At 39.6% G+C, this 20,757-nt stretch overlaps 2 protein-coding genes across 5 annotated transcripts; one reads left to right on the forward strand and one right to left on the reverse strand.

The window, feature by feature from the left end:
• Positions 1-997: 997 nt before the first annotated feature.
• On the reverse strand, positions 998-6,944 carry tardbpa (TAR DNA binding protein a). Of its 3 annotated transcripts, XR_003693025.1 has the most exons (7): positions 6,142-6,938; positions 4,820-4,983; positions 4,536-4,676; positions 3,467-3,637; positions 3,292-3,376; positions 2,336-2,482; positions 998-1,619 (listed from the first exon to the last, which is right to left on the reverse strand). XR_003693025.1 is itself a non-coding variant. In XM_028583672.1 (6 exons), exons 1-6 carry the CDS (start codon positions 6,380-6,382, stop codon positions 2,388-2,390), a joined length of 897 nt encoding a protein of 298 aa, XP_028439473.1. In that variant the 5' UTR covers positions 6,383-6,938; the 3' UTR covers positions 1,684-2,387. The 3 variants fall into 3 exon arrangements, 2 of the variants coding, with proteins under 2 accessions (XP_028439473.1, XP_028439472.1); XM_028583672.1 differs by lacking the exon at positions 998-1,619 and having other exon boundaries at positions 1,684-2,482; XM_028583671.1 differs by lacking the exons at positions 998-1,619; positions 2,336-2,482 and having other exon boundaries at positions 2,664-3,376; positions 6,142-6,944.
• A 949-nt stretch (positions 6,945-7,893) lies between these two features.
• Positions 7,894-14,287, forward strand: ciroz (ciliated left-right organizer protein containing ZP-N domains). Of its 2 annotated transcripts, none has more exons than XM_028583761.1 (11): positions 7,894-7,998; positions 8,087-8,169; positions 8,251-8,352; positions 8,440-8,564; positions 8,668-8,811; positions 8,911-8,949; positions 9,136-9,273; positions 9,373-9,457; positions 10,969-11,165; positions 11,332-11,449; positions 14,058-14,287. In XM_028583761.1, the coding sequence occupies exons 1-11, from the start codon at positions 7,961-7,963 to the stop codon at positions 14,099-14,101; spliced, it is 1,113 nt and encodes a 370-aa protein (XP_028439562.1). In that variant the 5' UTR covers positions 7,894-7,960; the 3' UTR covers positions 14,102-14,287. The 2 variants fall into 2 exon arrangements, with proteins under 2 accessions (XP_028439562.1, XP_028439561.1); XM_028583760.1 differs by lacking the exon at positions 14,058-14,287 and adding an exon at positions 13,297-13,994.
• Positions 14,288-20,757: the final 6,470 nt, after the last annotated feature.

Below are 20,757 nucleotides of genomic sequence, written 5' to 3' on the forward strand. Positions count from 1 at the left end.
GACTTTAAAGCTCCTAAAAAAACTGGTTTCAATATTTAGTTTTTTTCTATATATATATATATATATATATATATATATATATATATATATATATATGCTGTGGTTTACAACAGCTAAAAAAATGTTTTATGACAAACTATACTTTGAATTTGTATGACTTACTATAATGTGACTTTATGACATTTTCTATTAAATACTATACTTTGAATTTTCTGACATATATCATGTTTTTTTCTTTTTAGCATTTATTGCCTTTATTTATAGGAATGATTAAGACAGGAAAGTGGGAGAGGGAGGGGAATGACATGCAGCAAAGGGTCGCAGGTCTGAACTAAACCCGTGGCCGCTGCGACAAGGACCAAGCCTCTGTTCACGGGGCACACGCTCAACCTGGCGCCCCATACTAGGACTTTTCTGACATACTAAGATTTTTTTATGACACCATGTACGACTCTGGGAATTTTAAATTAAATATAAAAAAATAAAACACACACAACCTCCTACTAGCAGTTTGATGAACTGCTGTCACATTTTATATCTGCCATTGATAACATCAAGCAGGAATGTATGTTAGGTTTGCATTATATATGTTCTACAAACTTCTTCAGTCTTTGGCTGGGAATCCCAAAGGTATTTCTGTAAGAAGACATTTGTTTTTAACTTTAAATTTGTTTCTGGGGCTCCTAGTATCCATTGAGGTTCTTAGTAGTCAATTTGTGTGCAAACAAATCTTCACAAGCACATTAAAAAACCCTCCTACAACCCTTTACAAACCAAAAGATATTAGGAAAATATTTCTATAAATAAGGCATCTTGGAAGTCTTGTGCCACAAGCTATTACAAATGGCACATCGGCACCATCAACAGGCAGAACATTAAAACTACCTATTAAACAGCCAGCAACAATACTAGTAAGTGCAGGAGTCTTTTCAGCACATTTTATACAAAGGAAATGTAAGAAAAATACTTATATCAATCTACATTGAGAGACGACAGGTGATTAAAAACTCAAAACCTTTATTTTACACTGCAATACTAAAATATTTCAATACAGAAAGTGTGAATTCCTGCTGGCATGTTCAATCAGTTGTTAAAGTCCCTTTGAAAATCTCTTAGCTCAAACATTCCAACCACTTTACAATCAGGATAAACAAAAACACATCCTGTCTTATTGAAATGCTATTTGATGATCACAATAAAAAGAAACCCACCAGTTAATACTTTAAGTTATCAGTGACAGATACGAGGAAAAAGAATAAAACCATTCGCTGACAGAAATGCATGTTTAACGTTAAAAGGCAGACTGTTTCACAAGTTTGTAAAAATAAGTATAGCCGCTGCCAAACGGCAGGTGTGACTTTTTTTCTCCTAATTGTGACATTTGTAGGTATAAACAAATACCTCAGCCCAATTGAGTATGGTCTGCTCTACATTTGATTACGGGATGGTCCGAGGTTTCTTGCTAGTGAGGTGAAGAAGATCCTTTTCAGAATTAAGGCAGTCGTGCAGCAATTCCATTGTTGGTTTGTGCCGGCCCACCCAACAATGTCTTCAGCTTCTCCATAACTGACTGCAACCTGGATTCAGACGAAAACCTGGGTTGTCCATGTCCGAAGTCCCTATACATGTGAATTAAAGTGTTGGCAGTTCAATTAATGGTAAGTCAAAAATAAGTCAACTGTCAAGAGTGTATTATACCTAGTCAAATTCAGTTTTATTTCAGACTTCCCTTTGAGTCACAAAACATAGAAAATGCATTCGTAACCACTTCAAACACAAACTTTCAATGGGATCTTGTCAAACATTCACCACATCAACCTCAAACGTCACACTTTCAGTGTTTTTGCCCACACAGACTCCACCAGCACAAAGTCACATTTTCACACAGAGGGTGCTAACAAGGAGAAAAAAATAAAAGCACACAACCAGACAAAGCATTCACATCAAATCAGACAGCAAGAGAAAGCTACGAAAAAGGTACAAATATTCATAGCACTTGACATTTCACTGTGTGTTTAAAGAATTAAAGATAGAAACAATGAGAAAAAGCAGAGAATGTCCTTGTGATGGTCATTAGGGACACACTCATACTTGCTTCTTCCTCTCACACTCGCACAAAGCCACAGGTTTTTCTCAACTCTCGCAGGCATGTCTCTTTAAAAAAAAAAAAATCTGCACAAACAGTCCATCTCACACTTCTTTCATTTTGCTCTCCCGTTCGCTCACTCTCACTCGGTCCAACACCAATCCCACTCATTGATCTTGAAAAGCAACAAGAGCAGACAAGATTTCTATATCCATAAAAAAGGGGAGAGGAAAAAAAGACAACACCCACCGTCTAACACAGTATATGCAGAGTGAAGCTGTGTTCTTTGATGGCAAAGCATTTACACATGGGAAGAGGGGAATTGATACTGAGATCTGTCGAACATTGCTGCCAATGAGGCGCTTCCTCCCGGGAAATTGGGAAAGAGTTGGTGAACTGCAGAAGAGACTTTCATGAAGGCGTTTCCAAAAGACGTCAAACAAAAACAAACAAAAAGATGCAATCAACTGCTTACAGACAATCATATCAAGCCCATTTTACAAGGGGATGAGGGGGCTCTCGAGATACTCGTGCATGTTTATAAATATTTATCTTGCATGCTCATCTCTGTTTAACATTTTTTCAAAAACCCAAAAAATGGAGCGTAGCAGTTTTCACTAACAAACTAAACTTTTCACCCATTCAATGCATGACTACATAATCAGTCACACGCAAGTATAAATTTTTCTCTTTAACAAAATAAAAAGGCAGTATATTTTTAATAATAGGAACATAAGATATAAGCAGTTCCCAGCTGTAGGTATACTTACCAGATTAGCCTAATAGCAACAGAAAAGCTGAACTCAAAACTATTTACACTCCCCAACTAGAAGGCTTAGACTCCATAGAGGTGCCAAAGCCGGAGGTGAAGCCACTGCCGGAGGCGGCGTTAGTGCCTGCAGCCCAACCGAGGCTAGCTGAACTGGGGCTGCTGTAACTGGTGGTGCTGGAGGAGCTATAGGTCGGGTCTCGGGTCGTAGTGGGAGTGCCTGCCGTTGTGGTCATACCCTGCTGGTTTGCCAGCATGCCCATCATTCCCCAACTGCTCTGCAGCGCTGCCTGGGCAGCAGCCACCATGGCCGGGTTAAGGCCGAGAGCCCCAAAGTTAACCCCCCCACTACCACTGCCTAGCCCACCACGATTACTGCCATAGCCCTGACTGAACCCACCAGCCCCAAACCGCCCTCGATCCATCATTTGCCTACTATTATTGTGTTTGGGCTCAGCATTGGAGATGTGCACGCTGATGCCCTTGATGATCAAGTCCTCTCCACACAGGGCTTGGGCAACCTGAGAAAGAGGTGAAGAGAAGATTATAACTACAGACATCATTATGCTATCAATTTAAAACCTAACTCTGCCATTTATGGAGAATCTCACCTGGTCATCAGCAAATGTGACAAATGCAAATGCCCGGAACGGTTTGGGGATGAAGACATCAGTGACTTCGCCATACTGCATGAAGTACTGCCTCAGTTCGTCGGTTGTCATGTCCTCTGTACAGCGGCCAACAAAGATTTTACGGCTCCGCATGGGCTCATCAGGAAACGCCTGAGAGGACAAAGAGGCACAGCAATTAAGCAATCTACATGATGAATGAATTAGTTTTCCAAACATTTGTGACATGCATTTAGATTGCAAAACTAGAGATGATGTTTTGATCCATTGCAATTTTGTTAAATGTATCATTCCAAAACTTTCAAGTCAAATTAGGCAATAGACAGCAAAAAGTGCTGAAATGATTTTTCTATCTGCAAAGTTTCATCACCCATAATAGTTAATGGTTGTTTACAGTTTGTCTTCCAGGTTTTGTTAATGCAAAACTGTTTAGCATCCCTCCTTAAAAAAATAAAATAGTTAACTAGGGATGGAACAGTTCACACAATTCACGGTTTGGTTCTTCTCACAGTATTGGGGTCATGGTTTTCGGTTCAGTTTGGTATGTTTTTGGTATAGATGGGGGGACACTGCCATTTTCAACATTTTCTTTTCGTTTATTTGAAGAAAAAAAAAAAAAAAAAAGTAGTTTGCCTTAACAAAATTCTGGTCAACATAAGGAACATAAACACTGTCAAATCTTTTTAAAAGAATAGGTTTTCTAATTAGTGCAAACAACATTGCACCTTATTTTTATATAAAAATGGCCACATTTAATACTAAAATAAAACAAATTAAGTGCAACATAACACACACTGTTTTTCAAAAACACTGCACTGTTCATTCTATTTTCATGTTACTCTGCAAGAAAAAAACAGGATTCACTGTTTTGCTGAAATGTCAGCAGATCTTATAGCCCGACTCAAGTAATGTTACTTTAATCATATGGTAAAATCCAGCACCCTCTACGACTGACCTGGGTGGGTCTCAATCTACCTGGGAGGGGCGCCCAAGTAGAACCTATGTATGGGTAAAACTGTATACTCTGCTCTTTAAATGGTGCCCAAAATACCTTTGAGTTGGGAAGTTTGCAGTCACACCATCGTCCATCAATCATGTGTCTCTGAGCAATCACTTTGGTTTGTGTCTCATACTCAGTGAACCGGACAAACCCAAATCCTTTCGAGTTGCCAGTCTTTACATCTCTCTTGACCTGGAGTGAACACAAAGGACATGCAAGCTCTATTAACATTTTTAACTAAACCAGAAACATGACAAAATAGTCTTATTACACTCTAAGCCTAACAAAGAAATGTTGAAAAAATAGATATTCAGAGCCAGACAAGATGTCACTACCTGCACCATAATGACCTCCCCAAAGGTAGTGAAATAATCTTTCAAGTCTTGTTCTGTTGTTTTCCACGGCAGCCCGAGGACAATGAGATCTGACGTCTTCTGAAAGCCCCTTTTTACTTTTACAGCTGAGGCAGCGTCTATTTCTTCCATCTTCCTTTTGTTATCTGTAGAGAATAAATAAAGATATTACATCAGGAAAAATATCACATGTAAATATAAATATTCTTGGAATGAGGTGAAAGGTCAGGCCCTGACCCTTTGAGCTCTTTACACCCTGGTAGCAATGGCAACACACAACAACCAAGATACAATACATGACCTAAAGTATGTGAACACCTCCACAGTAGCTCATCTGGTATTAGAACTGCTTTGTGCATGGAAGGATTGTCATGTTAAAACAGGAAAGTGTTGCCACAAAGACGGAAGAATGCTATTGTCAAAAAAATAATTGCATGATGGAGCATTAACATGTCTTAGTCAGACCAAAACTAGCTAAAATGAACACAGAGGCACCGATTCAACTTTATTATTGTGTTTTGGAGGCAGCAGCTGTGGTGTTGAACTGTACTGCACTTTATTAAGATAGTTTTTTATATTCTGACAATGCCATTTATAACAATGAGGTTAGGCGTAATATTTGAAAAAGACTTCTCAATGTTAGGCAAAGCAATTCATCAGCAACATAATGGCAAAATGGCAAGTTGAATCAACACCTCTCTACAAACAGAAAAATAACATAACCTTCTTCAAGGTAGAAGGTATTACAGGGCTGATGTTTAAGACTGCATGCCAGGTATGCCTAATAAACTGGAGTGTTTGTAGACAGGGTTGACTAGGGCTGGGTGAACTTAGATACTTTTAGGCACCGACCGAATTGCCTCCATATTATCAAAAAATGCCTTGTCATTCAATACCTAAGGAGTAAATCTCATCGGCGTCAGTGAGCCAATATGCATGCAGCATGCTTGTAATAAGATCTAATAATGCTTGTGATTGGCTGGCGAACGTTGAACGTCGTAGAGGCAGGAAACACACTAAAAGAAGGTGGCTCGTGTGCATAGACAGTATATATATCGTGTGTTGTATTTTGAGAGGATTGACTACAGTGTGCGGACAGAAGAAAAAAAAAATTTGTATTGTACAAAATGTGTGTGTCTTTATGTTGAATGGATGTTCTAAAATTCGTATCGAACAAGTATCGTTTGGGAACCGGTATCGAATTCAAGGTATCGAAATGTTTTGAACGATAACGTTACCCAGCCCTACATACTTCTGGTTATATACAATAACAAAGGGGAAAGCACAAGTCATTTACACCTCACCTTTGGGGTAATTAACGACATAGACCAAGCTTCCCCAGTCGTTCTCAGGTGCATGCAGGACACCCTCCACCAGCCGGACTCCCCTCATGCACTGGGACTCTGGGTTCCTGTACCGCAGCCCGCACGCCCCTGGAAACTGTGCTGCTACCGAGGACAGCAAAATAGTCCCATCGTCCTCTGAAGGGATCTCCATGGGCTCTTCGTTTTCATCCTCAGCCACACGAATGTACAACTCTGACATGGTGTCTAAATGGCTGAGCGCTGGCCCGAGTGGAAGCAGCAGATGATGCACACGAGTTTGTAGCGTCGGTCGTCGCTGAAGTTGACTTAAGTGGGTGACGCAAATGAAATGCAAGGGTAGTCAAACGCAGACAGACAAACTGTGTGTAACGTTAACACTCACTCAACAACTATCTAATATTCAATAGCTTGCAGCTATAAATACTGTATATGTGTTCTTCTCGGCTCACACCACGCGTAAACAAGTTAGCCAGCTAACGTTAGCTAACAAGCTAGCAAACTCAAGACGGCTTGGAAAATGAATGACCATCCAGTTTCGCGCTCGTTTTCCCGTAACAAACACACGAGCCCACCTTTTGTCTACGAGCGTGTGACCGAAGATTGTACGCAAATAACAACAACGACAATGTATCTTTTTTCTGTAAGATATAAGTACGAAATCGTAAACCGCAGATAATATTTGCAACAGTACACAGCTAACCTCTGTAACCTCGAGCTAGCTAACAAAATGGCTGCGTACTTCTACGTACTTTGTCGAGATGACATCACCCAGTTGGGAAGGCTCACTGTTAGTTTTTTGTAGGGATGCCAAAAAGTAAAATTAAAAACATTTAGATAATAGTTTGACTTCAGGTCAACAGTCGTCGGTTAACTTTTTACAACCTTCACCAACATATTAAGTAGTTAACTTTAGTAACTGTGTCGTGTTTCATAACTTGCAATGGGCAAAGTTTAAAGATCGTAATTTACCCTTTGAAGTCTAACCATAACGATTCACAATAAGAGCTCAAACAAAGGGTGCGCACCGAGAAAGAAGAATTTATTTAATAGGCTACCATACCACCATGATAATTGAGAAAAGTTTTGGCTTTTTGGTTTAGGCTACATTTTTAATAAGCTATAATTGTGATATGATTATGATATGTCTAATAGGCCTGATCTTTGCCGAAAACTATCATAAATACATTATCAAATGCAACACCCATCTGACCCACCAGTGTTGCAGCTTTTAAAAACGTATTCTGTGTAGCCAAACATTGTTCAAACCCACATAATCCCAAAGTTTCTAAAACAACAAAAATGAACATATTAAAGTGATAGCCTATACGAAATATAGAATATTTGAATTTGATGGAATGGTACAGCCATAAAAAAAAACATTGGTGACAGTTGAAGTTTCGCTCATTGTAATCATCAATATTTCAAATGACGAAATGGAACAAGGTGAATAGATGTGAGACTGTGGCATACAGTTTTAGTTTAAAGCTACTTGAGATGAAATAGCCTACTGTAAAAGGGCAAAACTGGATATTAAGGGCTTAATTCATAATAGATCATCATCCCAAATTCTTTAGTGACAGAAACCTTGACAAATAAGATGGTCTACATTTTCCTTAAAACCTGTTTTTCACACATGCTGGAGACAGTGATCATTCTTTAGGACTTTTATGTCACTTACCTTTAACATGCCAAAGCAAACACACCTGTGTTTTTTCCCCTCCCCAGTGACATCAGCCCACTTATCTACAAATAGGTGAGGGTGAGACTGCCCATTCAAGTTTTCATCAGTGGAAGTGACATGGATCACATAAGATTTGGCATCCTACTTAGAACTATGTGAGTAGCATAAGGCTGTACAAAATTGACGTGAACTATTCACCATTTTCAAAATATAAGCTCAATTCTACCTTCTTTTTTTCTGCAGTGTTTTACAATGTTTTATCATGAGGACTGTGCTTTCCATTCAGAAAAGAGAATGGATTGATACCCCTACAGCAAGAGTAACAGGTAAACATTTTTTCTGTGATGAAAAGAAATGGTTAATGATGCTTCTACATAGTTCCTAAGAAATAAATTGCATTTATACAGAATCAGATGTGACATGTTTTTCTGAATACATGGAGATGTGGATACACAGTGCAATGATCGAAGGGTTGGGACTCTGGCTGTCTGGGGCCTTACAGACCCAAGGTAAGCCTTTCTGGCACAATAAAGGACAAATTATTCACATAAATACTAGATAAAATGCCTCTGACTTACCTTTTTTATTCCCACAAGTCAACCTTGCTTCTCTGGATCACCTAAATCTCCAGCTGTCTGACTGTGGATTCGCATTGCACAAAGAGGCTGACAAGAACTTTATTTTTAGAGTCAGTTACACTGGATGTTTTGTCCAGCAACAGGTATGTCACTCCAAGAAATATCTAATGCACGTACAAAACTCTAACATTTGACCCTTGCAGATAGGCCTGGTGGTAATTCTCTGGCTGCATGTTAATCTTTCAGCATGGCTACCATGTCCTGACACTGAATTTGGTGAAGAGGATAAATCGATTCAGAGGCAGACCTCATAGTTTCATAATGAAGTGTCCCCTGGTTTCTGTACTGCCCAGCAGAGAGCAAATCCAATGTGACCCGGAGTATATTCAGGTAACTGATGACTGGAGTTTTTTTGTAACTTTTCACTTTTTTTGTTTTTTTGTTAGTATTTTGCTTTGTTATTCTGATAAGATTTGTATGTGTCTGTAGGTGACCAGACAAGTTCCCTATGACATCTGGAACAATGAGGTAGACATTGAAATCAATCCTATGATGAAATCACCTCTTTAAAATATGATTTCATTATTAATTGCATTATTTAATTATTGATGAACACATATTTTTGCAAATATGTTTGAATGAGAGAAAGAAATCCGGCATAGGGGATCTGTTTGACTGTCAGACTGTTTTTTTGTGTTTGGTTATGCATTACAGCTGCAGTGGTCACTTTCTCTGAGTGATCACATCATTGTAGCTCTGGAGGACGCCAGCCTGATTCAGATGAATATCGACATTAATGGACCAGACATTACAGTTCAAGGCAGGAGAAGAGAGGTCTTGAGCCCTGTCAAAGTAAGAGTATTCACACAGCATTCTGCCACCTAGTGACCAATGGCAACATTACAACTAAAATTTACTTCATTGTATTTTGGATGTCTTTGGTCAACACAGGTACTGGAAAATGAAGCGGAATTCTTGGCCTTGAAGCTGGTCAGTGGTCAGTATGCCTACAGTATGGAAGCTACGTGTCCAAAAGGTGGGTAGCAAACAGAGACTTAATACTGGAAGTTATTTATATACTGTCTGTCCAACTCGTTCTCACTCCCAACTTGTAAAATACTGACGCTTGGCCAGTGGTGTTCATTTTCAGATACCGACGCAAAAATCACCCGTTAGCATCTATATGGAACACACCGGGCATAGCAACACCTCGACCGTGGTGATTGGTTGGGGTGGTTGATGGGTCAGGACTTTCACCCAAGAGACCGGGATTCATGTCCTGTTCTTGTCCTGCGGTTTACTGAAACGTACATTTTGTATCCTCACCCATGGTCTTTTCCTAAACCTAACTGTCTCATTCTTGTGCCACATGTCAGTTAAATGTACATTCCGACCCAGAGCGTCAAAAAGTGACGCCAAGAGTCCTGACCAAGCGCTTCTAAATATTACTCCAAAGAACTAGACGCTAAATGGAGACTTTTTGCATCAGTAACAAAAGCCAAAGGCACCTGACCAAACGTTGCTTTTTGACGCTCTAGGAGTGAGAATGTGTTTGTCTGAAACATTCTGTTTTACCGCCTGTCTTTTTAAACCCCCCAGTCTGCTCTGATTGGCTTGTGAGAAAAATATGGCTCACCTTTGCAAATGTAGCTTTCAAGCTGTGGGTGGAGATACTCAGTAATGGGGCGGTATATTCTATGGAGCCTGAATGTGACATAGGAGCCAAATCTGAAGGGCTTGTTAAATCCTATATTTTCTGATCTTGGCAGCCCACAAAAAACTGACTGGGTTGTCTCATTTCACAGTTTGTGGGTTGGTAGGCACTCCAGATACCCGAATATATATGTGTAAGCAAGTTTTTCATTATATGCACCCTTTAAAATTTCCAAAGTAAAAGTACTCTCTGAAGAAACAGAACAGAACAGAAACAGAAAAATGACCCCTGTGAGTGGTTAGATGTATACTGATATAGTCATTTCTACGTAGTTTTTTTTCCAGTCAAGGTAGAGCTACTTATATAAACTTTATGTAAAGTTAGGTTCAGGAGTTCCCAACCTTGGGGTCAGGCCCATTCCAAAGGGCCAAAAGATACATTTGAGGGGTCTTAGATGGACAATGAGGGTTGGAAAGAAGAAGAAAAAACTAATTTGTATTCACTTTTTGGACTTTTGAAATGTTGCATACTTTTACCTCTTTAATCTCTTAAAAATATGTATAAAAGAAACCATCTGAGAAGTTTATAGGTCTCAAATACAAACTGATGTTTTGTAAGGGGCCACAAGCCAGAAAGGCTGCTTGTGCTTATCATATTTGTTTAATCTAAACTCTTAATCTGAAAAGTAGCTAGTAACTACATCCAAATAAATGTAGTGGAGTAAAAAGTTCAATATTTCCATCTGAATGAAATGTAGTGAAGTAGAAAGATGAAGTAGCATAAAATGGAAATACGTATGTACAGTACAAGTACCTAAAAATGTACTTAAGTACAGTACTTGAGTATTTCCACCAATGATCCCAGTAACATTTTATCCCTGATGTAAGTTTTAGTGACCACGTCCACACCAGAGGAGACTGTGCTGCACATTTTTAAACGGCGTATGGGTTTGACCAAGCGGGGCAGCACTGACGACGAAGCACTGACAGTCAGTAATGTGTCGGTGAACCAGACAGATAATTTCACTGTGCATGAGACGAGTGAATTTGTGACACTGACCATGCCTACAACCCAAATACTCCAGACCAAGGTTTGTGCTGAAACAACAGTTAGCGCTCTCATGTTTCCAAACCAGAGTTAATTATCATGGTGGTAAATTTTGTGTTTCTGACATTTCTTAAAATGTAGGTAATGTGTGCCTTTTCCCATAAAGGATTAATTACAGTGTAAAACATCTAAACAGGATTGTTTTACAGACCTGCACAGACAGCAAACAACTCCTGCAGCCGTTCTGTAGGGTGGATGTTGTGCTCACCTTCAGAGAGACAAATCACAAAATGCACTGGACCATGGAGACCACACTGCCATGCACAGGTGAGTGTGCTGCTGATGAACACAGTAAAATTAAAGTGGTGATTAATTATTGGATGATATTTTGACCACTAGCCATTGAAAGGCTTTTACTGTAGTCCTACCAGGCACTTACTTTTGTCTGTTGCTCAGTCAATTAATCATTTAACTTTATGTTGCACCTTTCATACAATTTAAAGTGACATAGAAGTTAAAGCAACAGTGATTAATGGAAAACAAAATAAGACCAAATAACCTCTTACCAAATATGATTAAAAAAAAATGGCAAAACAACAGAGATAAATGAAACTTTAAAATAAAATGATAATATAAACACATATTTATATAAAGTATGACTATGAGTGCTATAAAGTACTAACTGAGCACTAAAACCTAAAATAGAGGAGAAGAGAGCTTAATGATATTAATCTATTTTCAGCTGTCTGGTGTGTTTTCTATGTTTGCATATAAACAACTGACCTGATCAACTTGTATGTACTTCAGCTTTACTGGTAACTTTGATATAATCCTTATAACAACACTTATAAAACATATGGACCTCTATTTGATTGATCTATCTGATTACGGACTACACCATTATTCAGAAAATCTTCATGCAATTACAATTCCTACAGTATAAAAAATGTTAACATCCCCTCCAGACATGTTTAAAAGGAACAGTGTGTAGGATTTATTGGCATCTAGCGATGAGGTTGCAGATTGCAACCAACTGAATACCCCTCCCCCCTCCCTTTACAAGCGTGTAGTAGAACCTACGTTAGGTAACGTAAAAACAGGAAAGGCCCTCTCTAGAGCCAGTGTTCGGTGTAGAAACATGGCGGTACAGCATGGCGGGCTTCTTGTGCTCCATATGTAGATATGAAGGACTCATTCTAAGCTAACATTTCACATAAAAGTTTAGCTACCTTGTTACAGTGTTGTAAGAATTATGTTCAAAATATAAAAATAATAAAAAAAATGATCTAAAAAAAAAAGTAAGAATTACATTTCCCCAAAATAACTGCAGAAGTATGACTAGCATTATAAAATGGAAGAGGGTAATGTTAATCAAAGCACAGAAGCTCAACTTTAGTGCAGTTCATTACAAATCCAGCTGTGGGTGATATTGTATAGATAAATGAAGGCTCTCCTCCGGAGTGCACATCTGGCCCTTAATGCATTCACATGCAGTGGTTACCCACACTAATAACAACTGGTAGGAACTATGTATCTCTCAGTTAACTTAGGGAATCATATTAGTAATGTGTTATATTACTTTATTACTGCTAAAAGTAATATATTACTTTAACACTCTTAAAATTACATATACCCCCTCCCCTATGAATATGCAAATATTGTTCATTTAAAGGTTTAACTGCTGGACACAAGATGTCTCCTACTTCACTAAAAAGTCTACTCTCAGTGATAATAATTGACTTTCAAACTAGTTGTGATGTCACAAAGTCCTGCTCGTACGTCCACGTGTTAAAATCTAATTTAAGGTGAACACAGAGAAGCTTCCCCCCTTCAGCAGATGAATGTGAAAACAGCCTTCTGGTATCAAGCTCTAAACATACATCATTCTGCGAGAAGTAACAATTAAAACACTTTTTTGACTGGAGGGGGCCTTTAACTAGCTGGTCAAGTTGGTAAAATAATAATAATATTACAGGAATATATTAGTTTATGGAGTTACTGCAGGGAAGTGGAAATAGACTATATAACTTGTTATGGAGAAAGTTTGTAAAATTGTGCAAATAATCTTAACCCAATAATGCAAAAAAAAATCTATTAATAAATCATTATTAGAAAGGATCATAAATATTGCTTATGGACTAATATCACTCTTACTAAAATGATGCAATCAACAGCCAGGCCTGCTCACACATCACATCCTCTCCTGGTCCAAACACCACAACCTCGTCCACGCTCAACTTTAAACACGACAGTTTAACTACAGAACAGCCGCTGCTGGACCGCCTAAATGAGAGAGCTCCATTCGAAGAGATGACTGCAGAGCTTTCCACAACTAATTCACCTCACACACAGACGGAGGTCCGCAGCTTTAATTTCCACACTGATGAGATGTCAGAGAGTCAGAGTGGAAATTTGTCTTCTGGGTTTGACGGAGACACCATTACTTCCAATAATGCCACTGAAATAAGCTTTTTGGATTTTATAAATGTGTCCATACATACTTCAGCAGAGCCAGATTTCCTTGAGTCATCAGCCACAGCTGAACCATCAGAAACATCTGTCCTCACAATGGTTCCACCTGAAGCAGAATACCAACAATTCAACACAACCAGTGGGAATAAAGAGCAGCAAAAGCAGAGAAGACTGAAGTGGATCTGGGAGGACTAGAAAACTAACAGAAACAGCATGATCCAGTGCACCGATACTGGTAGCAAGTGTCAGACTTAGCAAACTTCAACATAATTCATATAGTGAATGATGTCAAATTCAAAAACCATGTTTTCCATCCCAAAAAATGTATATGAATTTTAAAATAAAATGTCCTTCTTTTTAAGTCACGCTAGACTTCAAAGACAGTTCCAATTAGTGACAACACTTGATTCACTTCTTTTGTTTTAATTCTCATTGGTGCCACGTACTCCACGTCTGTTTGCAGTCTTGAAAGGTGATGCTGTGGTCAGTCAGCGCTGTGAAGGTTGATTATACAAGCAGAAATACAGCCAGACCTCTGCCAGCCATTGCCTGAGGGAGGACATTATCCAGACGCAGATAAGGCAGGCGTTAAATAAACATGTCTCTATCCGAGCAGCACAACAGGCTGACGATGAGAAGACCCTGCAGCTGGTACAGCTGATGCCGCCTTCCAGAGAAGCTTTGTGTTAGAGAAGCTCATAAAAAAGACTTGTTTTTTAATGCCACAGACTGTCAATGAATCTCTTTCAGAAGTTTTATGTTTCTTAGGGTGAAATAGACACTTTACAAATGTGCTTTTTTCTTCTGTTAAAAATCAATCAATCAATTATCTGACTCTAAACATTCAGCTGTGGGGTTACTCTATGTACCTTTGCTGCAGTATACAGAACCAACAGGAGAGGGCACTGTTGCATGTGTTTTCAGAAAAATCTCTTGATGGGCCGGCAGCCTGCCTGCAGATGCTTTTTTTTGTTGTTGTATTAATCAGTTTTACATATACACTTTTTCATGTTATAGTTGTCTTATGTCTGCAGACAGTTAAGCTGGATATATATGAGTCATGACTTACCACTGAGCAATTCAAAATGTAGTAGAAAGGGACGTTTAATTAAATAACAAAAAGGTCATCTTTGCCAGTCTAGTTAATTAGTTGTTAAATATTACTACCTTACATGTATTCCACACAAAATCACAGAAATTAGCCAGATTATTTTGACTGAAATGACAAAAGATGTTTCACTTTTGTTCCCACCCTTTTTTTCATCTTTGTTATTGTGACCTCCTGGTATGCACCAAAGCGTCTGTAAATGATAACAGTGCAGTGTTACGCAGTTACATGCATCATATACAATGGTCTGTGGGGCAGAAAATCTAAACTTCCTTGTGCCTTTGGTCCCCATCTGCTCAGTGAACTTATGAGCAGGAAATGGAATGAGTGGTGCAAAAAGCAAGCCAACATCCCCAGTTCTTTCATGTGGCTTCTCTCGGTCATTACCCTATTTGTACCGACTGTTAACTGTCTTTACAAAGTTAAAAATCCCTTTCATGTTTCACTGTTTCTTTTTAGTTTTAATTTCAGTCAGAGCATATGGTTTGCACATCTGGGAGATGCTAAGCATGGTGGCACCCAACCTCCACACACACTGCTTCTGTGAAGTGATCCATATATGGTCTTCATTGTTATTGCTCATAATCACTCATCATCATAATAAACAAGCCCTGTCTTGATTGGCCGCTTTGAGTTTGCTGTATAAAGATACTCAATATTGTGAGCTTTCAGAATTTCAAATGAACACAAGACCTTTGGGGAAAGTGAAAACTTTTGCTGGTTTCATTGAGAGATCTGGAACATCATGGAAGCAACTTTCTTCACTCTACCGGTGGCAAAATGAATTTGCCACCTGTGGTTATCCCAGTCTCCTTACATGAACAGTTGTGCATGGGTCACATACTTTTTTGAAACAAGGAACACTGTGGAAACATTTACAGTAAGTTATTGAGTGGCTTACGGGTTTCTTCTGATTAGATTTTTCTTATCTGCAGAAACCACCTATAAAGCTGCAAAAATGAAATATTTCTAATTAAATGTTCAGACCTCCCAAAGTGGTCAACAAGCTGTGCAGCTTGTGCAATGTGACCACAAACAAGCAATCAGATCAGAACATTTGATAAGTGCATCTCATCCCAGCTCATTTGAGAATAACCACATTTGATCCTACATAATAGAAAGAGAGTGTCATTAACTGACTGGTAATTTAATGGCACCAAAATGAAGTTAAAATTACTATTGTGGACAAGTTTGGGTCATTAAATGCCACTTCAGCATCCTCTGCTCTCCAGCTACCAGCTCTCAGCGCCACGTTTTGGCGAGGCAGATGAGATTTCATGCCTGGAGAGACGCCGGGAGGATGAGGGGGAGGAAGTTTATGTGTGGCTTTGAGTGGTTTGCTGGGCCTCTTCATCTCGCTCGGTGGGTAATTACAGAATCGTGGGTCAACCACGCATGTAACCACGGTTACGTTGCACAGTAGCAGATGTGCTCATGACATTATCCAGCACCAGAGCAAAAGGTAAATAAAAACAGATGCAGCTGGTTGCTACGGACCTTCGCCAAACTTGCATATACCCCTAATTGTTCCCATGTGGGCCTGCTGAGCTGAAGTAGTAAAAGGGGCGGGTATGCCCTGTTTAAGATATGCCCGTGTTTCTCAACGGGAGAAATTTTTATGAATGGGACAACGAGCCTTTTGATGGTGGTTGTGGTGGTGTGTGTTTATATGTGTGTTTATGTGTGTGTTTATGTGTGTGCCTGGAATTCAATGTAGGGGCAATATCAGTAGAAGTGTGTTTTTCCCATTCTCTCATCATTTTCTTTTTGGAAACAGAACATGGCCCCTGTCCTCCAGGCCTTCTACAAGCATTCCCACATGCTTAAAGGCCTACTAGTCTTGATGCTTTATTTGTCAAACCATGCCTGGATGTGTGTGCGTGACACTGCACAATGTCAGGGAGGTCCCTTGTTGGACCTGAGCCAGGCCCGCTGCAGGCCAGATGAAATATTGAGGAAGAGGCTCGATTTCAGTGATATCCTGTCTTTGCTCGGCATCTGATTAGTGTACGCAAGCTGCACAGGGGCTGAGATCTGGTGTGGTTTGTGATTGTGTGTGTGCAGGTTTGCAGGTGTATTTCTAGCAGAGTGTGTGCAGTAATGACACACAGGTTCCAGTAAGAGGAGGCCTCAGGTTGGACTTGCTGATTTAGGGGTCTGTTTTTATAAGTCATATTTGATCTTTCCTGCATCTTTTGTGTGGCTTCAGTTTGAGCTGTATGTGATTTATCCTCTTCTCACACACACACACACACACACACACACACACACACACACACACACACACACACACACACACACACTTACATGTCTTCCACTATGAAGCTCGCTGCCAACAGTGCGTGCCTCCTCTCTCTCTCTCATTAACCACAACTGTCAGATCCTCCAGATGAGGAGCAATTAAACCAGATAATAACCACTCGCCATCAATTCCTGTTTGTTGATGTTGTTGTTGTTGTGGATGTCGACGAGCTGGGGGCTCCTCTCCTGCCACCTTAGTGCTAACTAGTACTTGAGTAACACAGGAGAGCAGCAAGGGGAAAGTCTTTTATAACACTGAAAAGACCTCTACCTGCTGCATGTATGGCAACCCCAAGCTGATAATAAAAAAGGCACAGTGAATGTTAACAATTAGATCCTAATCAGACACAGCTCACAGAGGCTGCTCTTTTATCCCCAGGCTTCACAGAAAAGGCAAACAAAGCGCTGCAAACTGTCAAGATAAAACACTACTTGGGATTGGTCGTGTCTTAGGGCTTCTTAAAGGCCAGTAATCTTGCCGTGCACTGCTTCCTGAGATGACGTGCTGTAAAGACACTTGTGTTTGCTCTTGTATTGGAGTGATAAGGCCGCTCCTCATCACGCCTTGCTTCTGACGATGCTCGTCTCCCCTGACGATGAGATGATGGGGCTGTGTTTGGGGGACAGAGAGGGTAGCCATTGAGGTTTTTTTACACTGTAGATCAGGGATCTTCGACAGGGGGTCCCCACTGATGATAGGCTTACTGGCCTATAGGTAAGGCACTCACTAAGGTAGCCATCCACAGATACAGTTAATCCTAAAGATTCACTGTGCCACATGTATGTTTAACATTAAAACATGATTTATTAAAACATGCCAACAATTTTTATGCTATTTTAATAGCTTAGTATTCTATGCAAAAAAGGTAGGTATAAAGGCTTTAGGCCGCCCTACACGTTATTGTAGGCCCAGTTTAATATGCAACTTCATTTTATACAATGTAGTAGGGGGTCCCTGCTCCGTCTATCTTTCAGTTAAGGGGTCCTTGGCTTGAAAAATGTGGAAGACCCCTGCTGTAGATGATCGGGTAATGACAAAAAAAGGGCAACATTTTCCAAATGAAGGTTGACCCTGAAGTTTTTCTGTTAACACCCTGAATTACAGAGTTCCTTGTTGTTAAAAGAGTACTCAACTAATTTAGCATTGCACAAAAAAGGATCTAAATCAATGCAGCAGAACCAGTGATATCATCTTTTTTATTCCATGCATTCTTCTTCTTTATCAAAACCTGGCGCCTACATTACCCAGATTGCAACTTGACTACCAGCACTTTGGTCAGAGATTCAAGTGATGCAAGTAGCGCCTAATGTAGCCTTGAGGCGCTAGCCTCAAGCACAGATGAGGAACTTGTTTACAGAGGTCTGGTAAGCTCACTTCTTTCTAACTCCACGCAGAGATTTTTTTCATTTTCAAACTCGTAGTCTTCACCTCCAACTGTCGCTGACTCAAGTGACATCACTTGAGGACATCAGATTTATTAGATTTCACTCAGCTACCTCTGGAGCCAAAGAAGGCTCTATACCACTTTTATCCCCACATATGCAGTAGTACCTTCCAACACCTGTAAACAGTGTTTTGTGTAAATTCACCATTAATGTTTAGCCTACTTGTTAGATAGGAAAAGTTGATGACCTGGATTTGTTCTAATGAGATGAACTTTAGCTGACCTCAAGAGTAACGTGCATGTTCACTCTTGATTGTTCAGCTTGTGAAAAAAGTGCCTGGGATGGTTTTCCACTTAAATTTGAAGGCCGGACAAAGCATTCTTAGGAATTTAAAAACAATATCCTTTCTTTCAAAGGCTATAAAAACATGTATACAGCTGTACAAGGAGTTTCCTGATCCAAAGGCAAAATATGGTGTCAGATATTCCTATTACCAATCAGGATGGCGTGGCCTGGAAAGTAATGTGCAAGATGAAACTGTGGCCTGTTAAAAAAAAAGCAGAAAAAACTGATCCGATTTCCCTTTCTCCGTGGAAAAATAGACGTCGCCTCTTGTTTTGAAACCATATTTCCCTCAAAAACACTCTGAAAACTAAACATAATTGACAGTGTTGGATTTATTGTCTTCTGCTCTTTTGTCTTCGCCTGCCATTGTTTGTGCCTTTGCCATGGAAACGGCAAGGTTATTTATCTTTACAGCCCTTTTACAATAACGTCCCTTTCCTGACCAAACAACAGAGGAAATATCAGGTCAAGCCTCTTCCCCCTTCTAATGATCAGGTCAGTTCAGCCTCAGAATTTCAGACGGCTCATGCACATTCACACGAGGGCCCACACACAGCGGCGCTATTGATGAGAAACGTACAGTTTGTGATTAAGATTGTTAGTGTGTGAATGTTTTTTTTAGACCTCCTTGTTTTAAAATGGTAAAGGAAAAGGGAGGCAATGGTTTTCTATTTATGCTCTGCATGTTGTTACGTTTAAAAAGTGGCTTCAGGCAGAAACACTAGATGGAGACAGAGGAAACTGACTCCCAGGTTGTATTTCAGACATTACAGGTCTGAGAATACAGTTCACAATATTTAAAACGTTGGACAAGCACACAGTTATAGAAAGCATTGAACATAGTGTCACTATTTATTTTCAAATCCTCTTGAATTCTTTTGGACACACACATAACATGCATCTCACAGGTTATTCAAAAGCTTCTTTTGGTTGGAAGAGAAGTTGGAAAACTTAATGAATTTTACTTGCTCAGAGAGCTGTATTCTTCCTCTTCACATGACAAATTTAATAATATACTTTTCCCAGATAAAATGTGCTCTGTGCAGTCATCTGCGAACATCTTGCAAATCCTTGTGACTTGTGTATACTCCAGTATACTCTAGCTGTCGGGTGCTGTCCCCTGTTTAGCATGGGAGAGACGAGCAATTACTCCTTTTAAGGAGCTGTTCTCATGAAAGTTGCCTAGAGTATATGCAGACTACTTTCCTCAATCCACATAAACAGCACAGATAATAAAGGAAACTGACAATTTAGATGAGGAGGAATAGGCATAAAAGCATGAGGTGTGTATAAATTGCATGTCACAATTAAATTACTTAATGGGTGGAAGTCCCACGATAGATCACATGAAATTTACATCAAGAGTCACTGTAATAAAGACTTTGTAAAACTTACATTGAAATTCAATTAGAGTGTTGAATGCATAACCAAAGCCGTGAAAAATGAACTCATTGGGGGTCCCTTTTCATTACTGCCCTGAGGCAAAAGAGACCATTAATTTAATACATTCCATGTTTTTTCACATGAGCATTTTTAAGTTAGTGCACATTTCCGTCCTAATGTATCTAATACAAAGAGAGAGCCTGCCAAAGACTGCATTATACAAGCACCCCACCCCTACCCCCCACCCCCTCTCCAGTTGTTACCTTGAGTAGTCATACCACTTTCAATCAGTCAAGCTTGAAAAACGACCTGGTCCTAAAAAAACAAAACAACAAAAGAAGAAATTATGATATTGTTTTATTGATTCATAGTGCGGTGAATATTCCTGTACTGCAGGTGCCGCCCCTGGCACAGAGGTACATACAACAGTGCTGACTTTGACTGTTAACAGTTAAACTGCAAGTCTTAATTAAGATATTACTGTTTTATCTCAGAACAGTGGGTCTGCACCCTTCAGTCAACCACAAAGTCAAAACAAAACAGGGACCCCTTCAGATGTCCCACCCTTAAGAGGAGTGCTAATTAAAAGACTATTTCATTAACTGTTCCGGCTTGGTAAATATAAGTTTACAAGGGGTCA

Source organism: Perca flavescens, chromosome 7 (genome assembly GCF_004354835.1).
Source record: "Perca flavescens isolate YP-PL-M2 chromosome 7, PFLA_1.0, whole genome shotgun sequence".
NCBI classification, from domain to species: domain Eukaryota; kingdom Metazoa; phylum Chordata; class Actinopteri; order Perciformes; family Percidae; genus Perca; species Perca flavescens.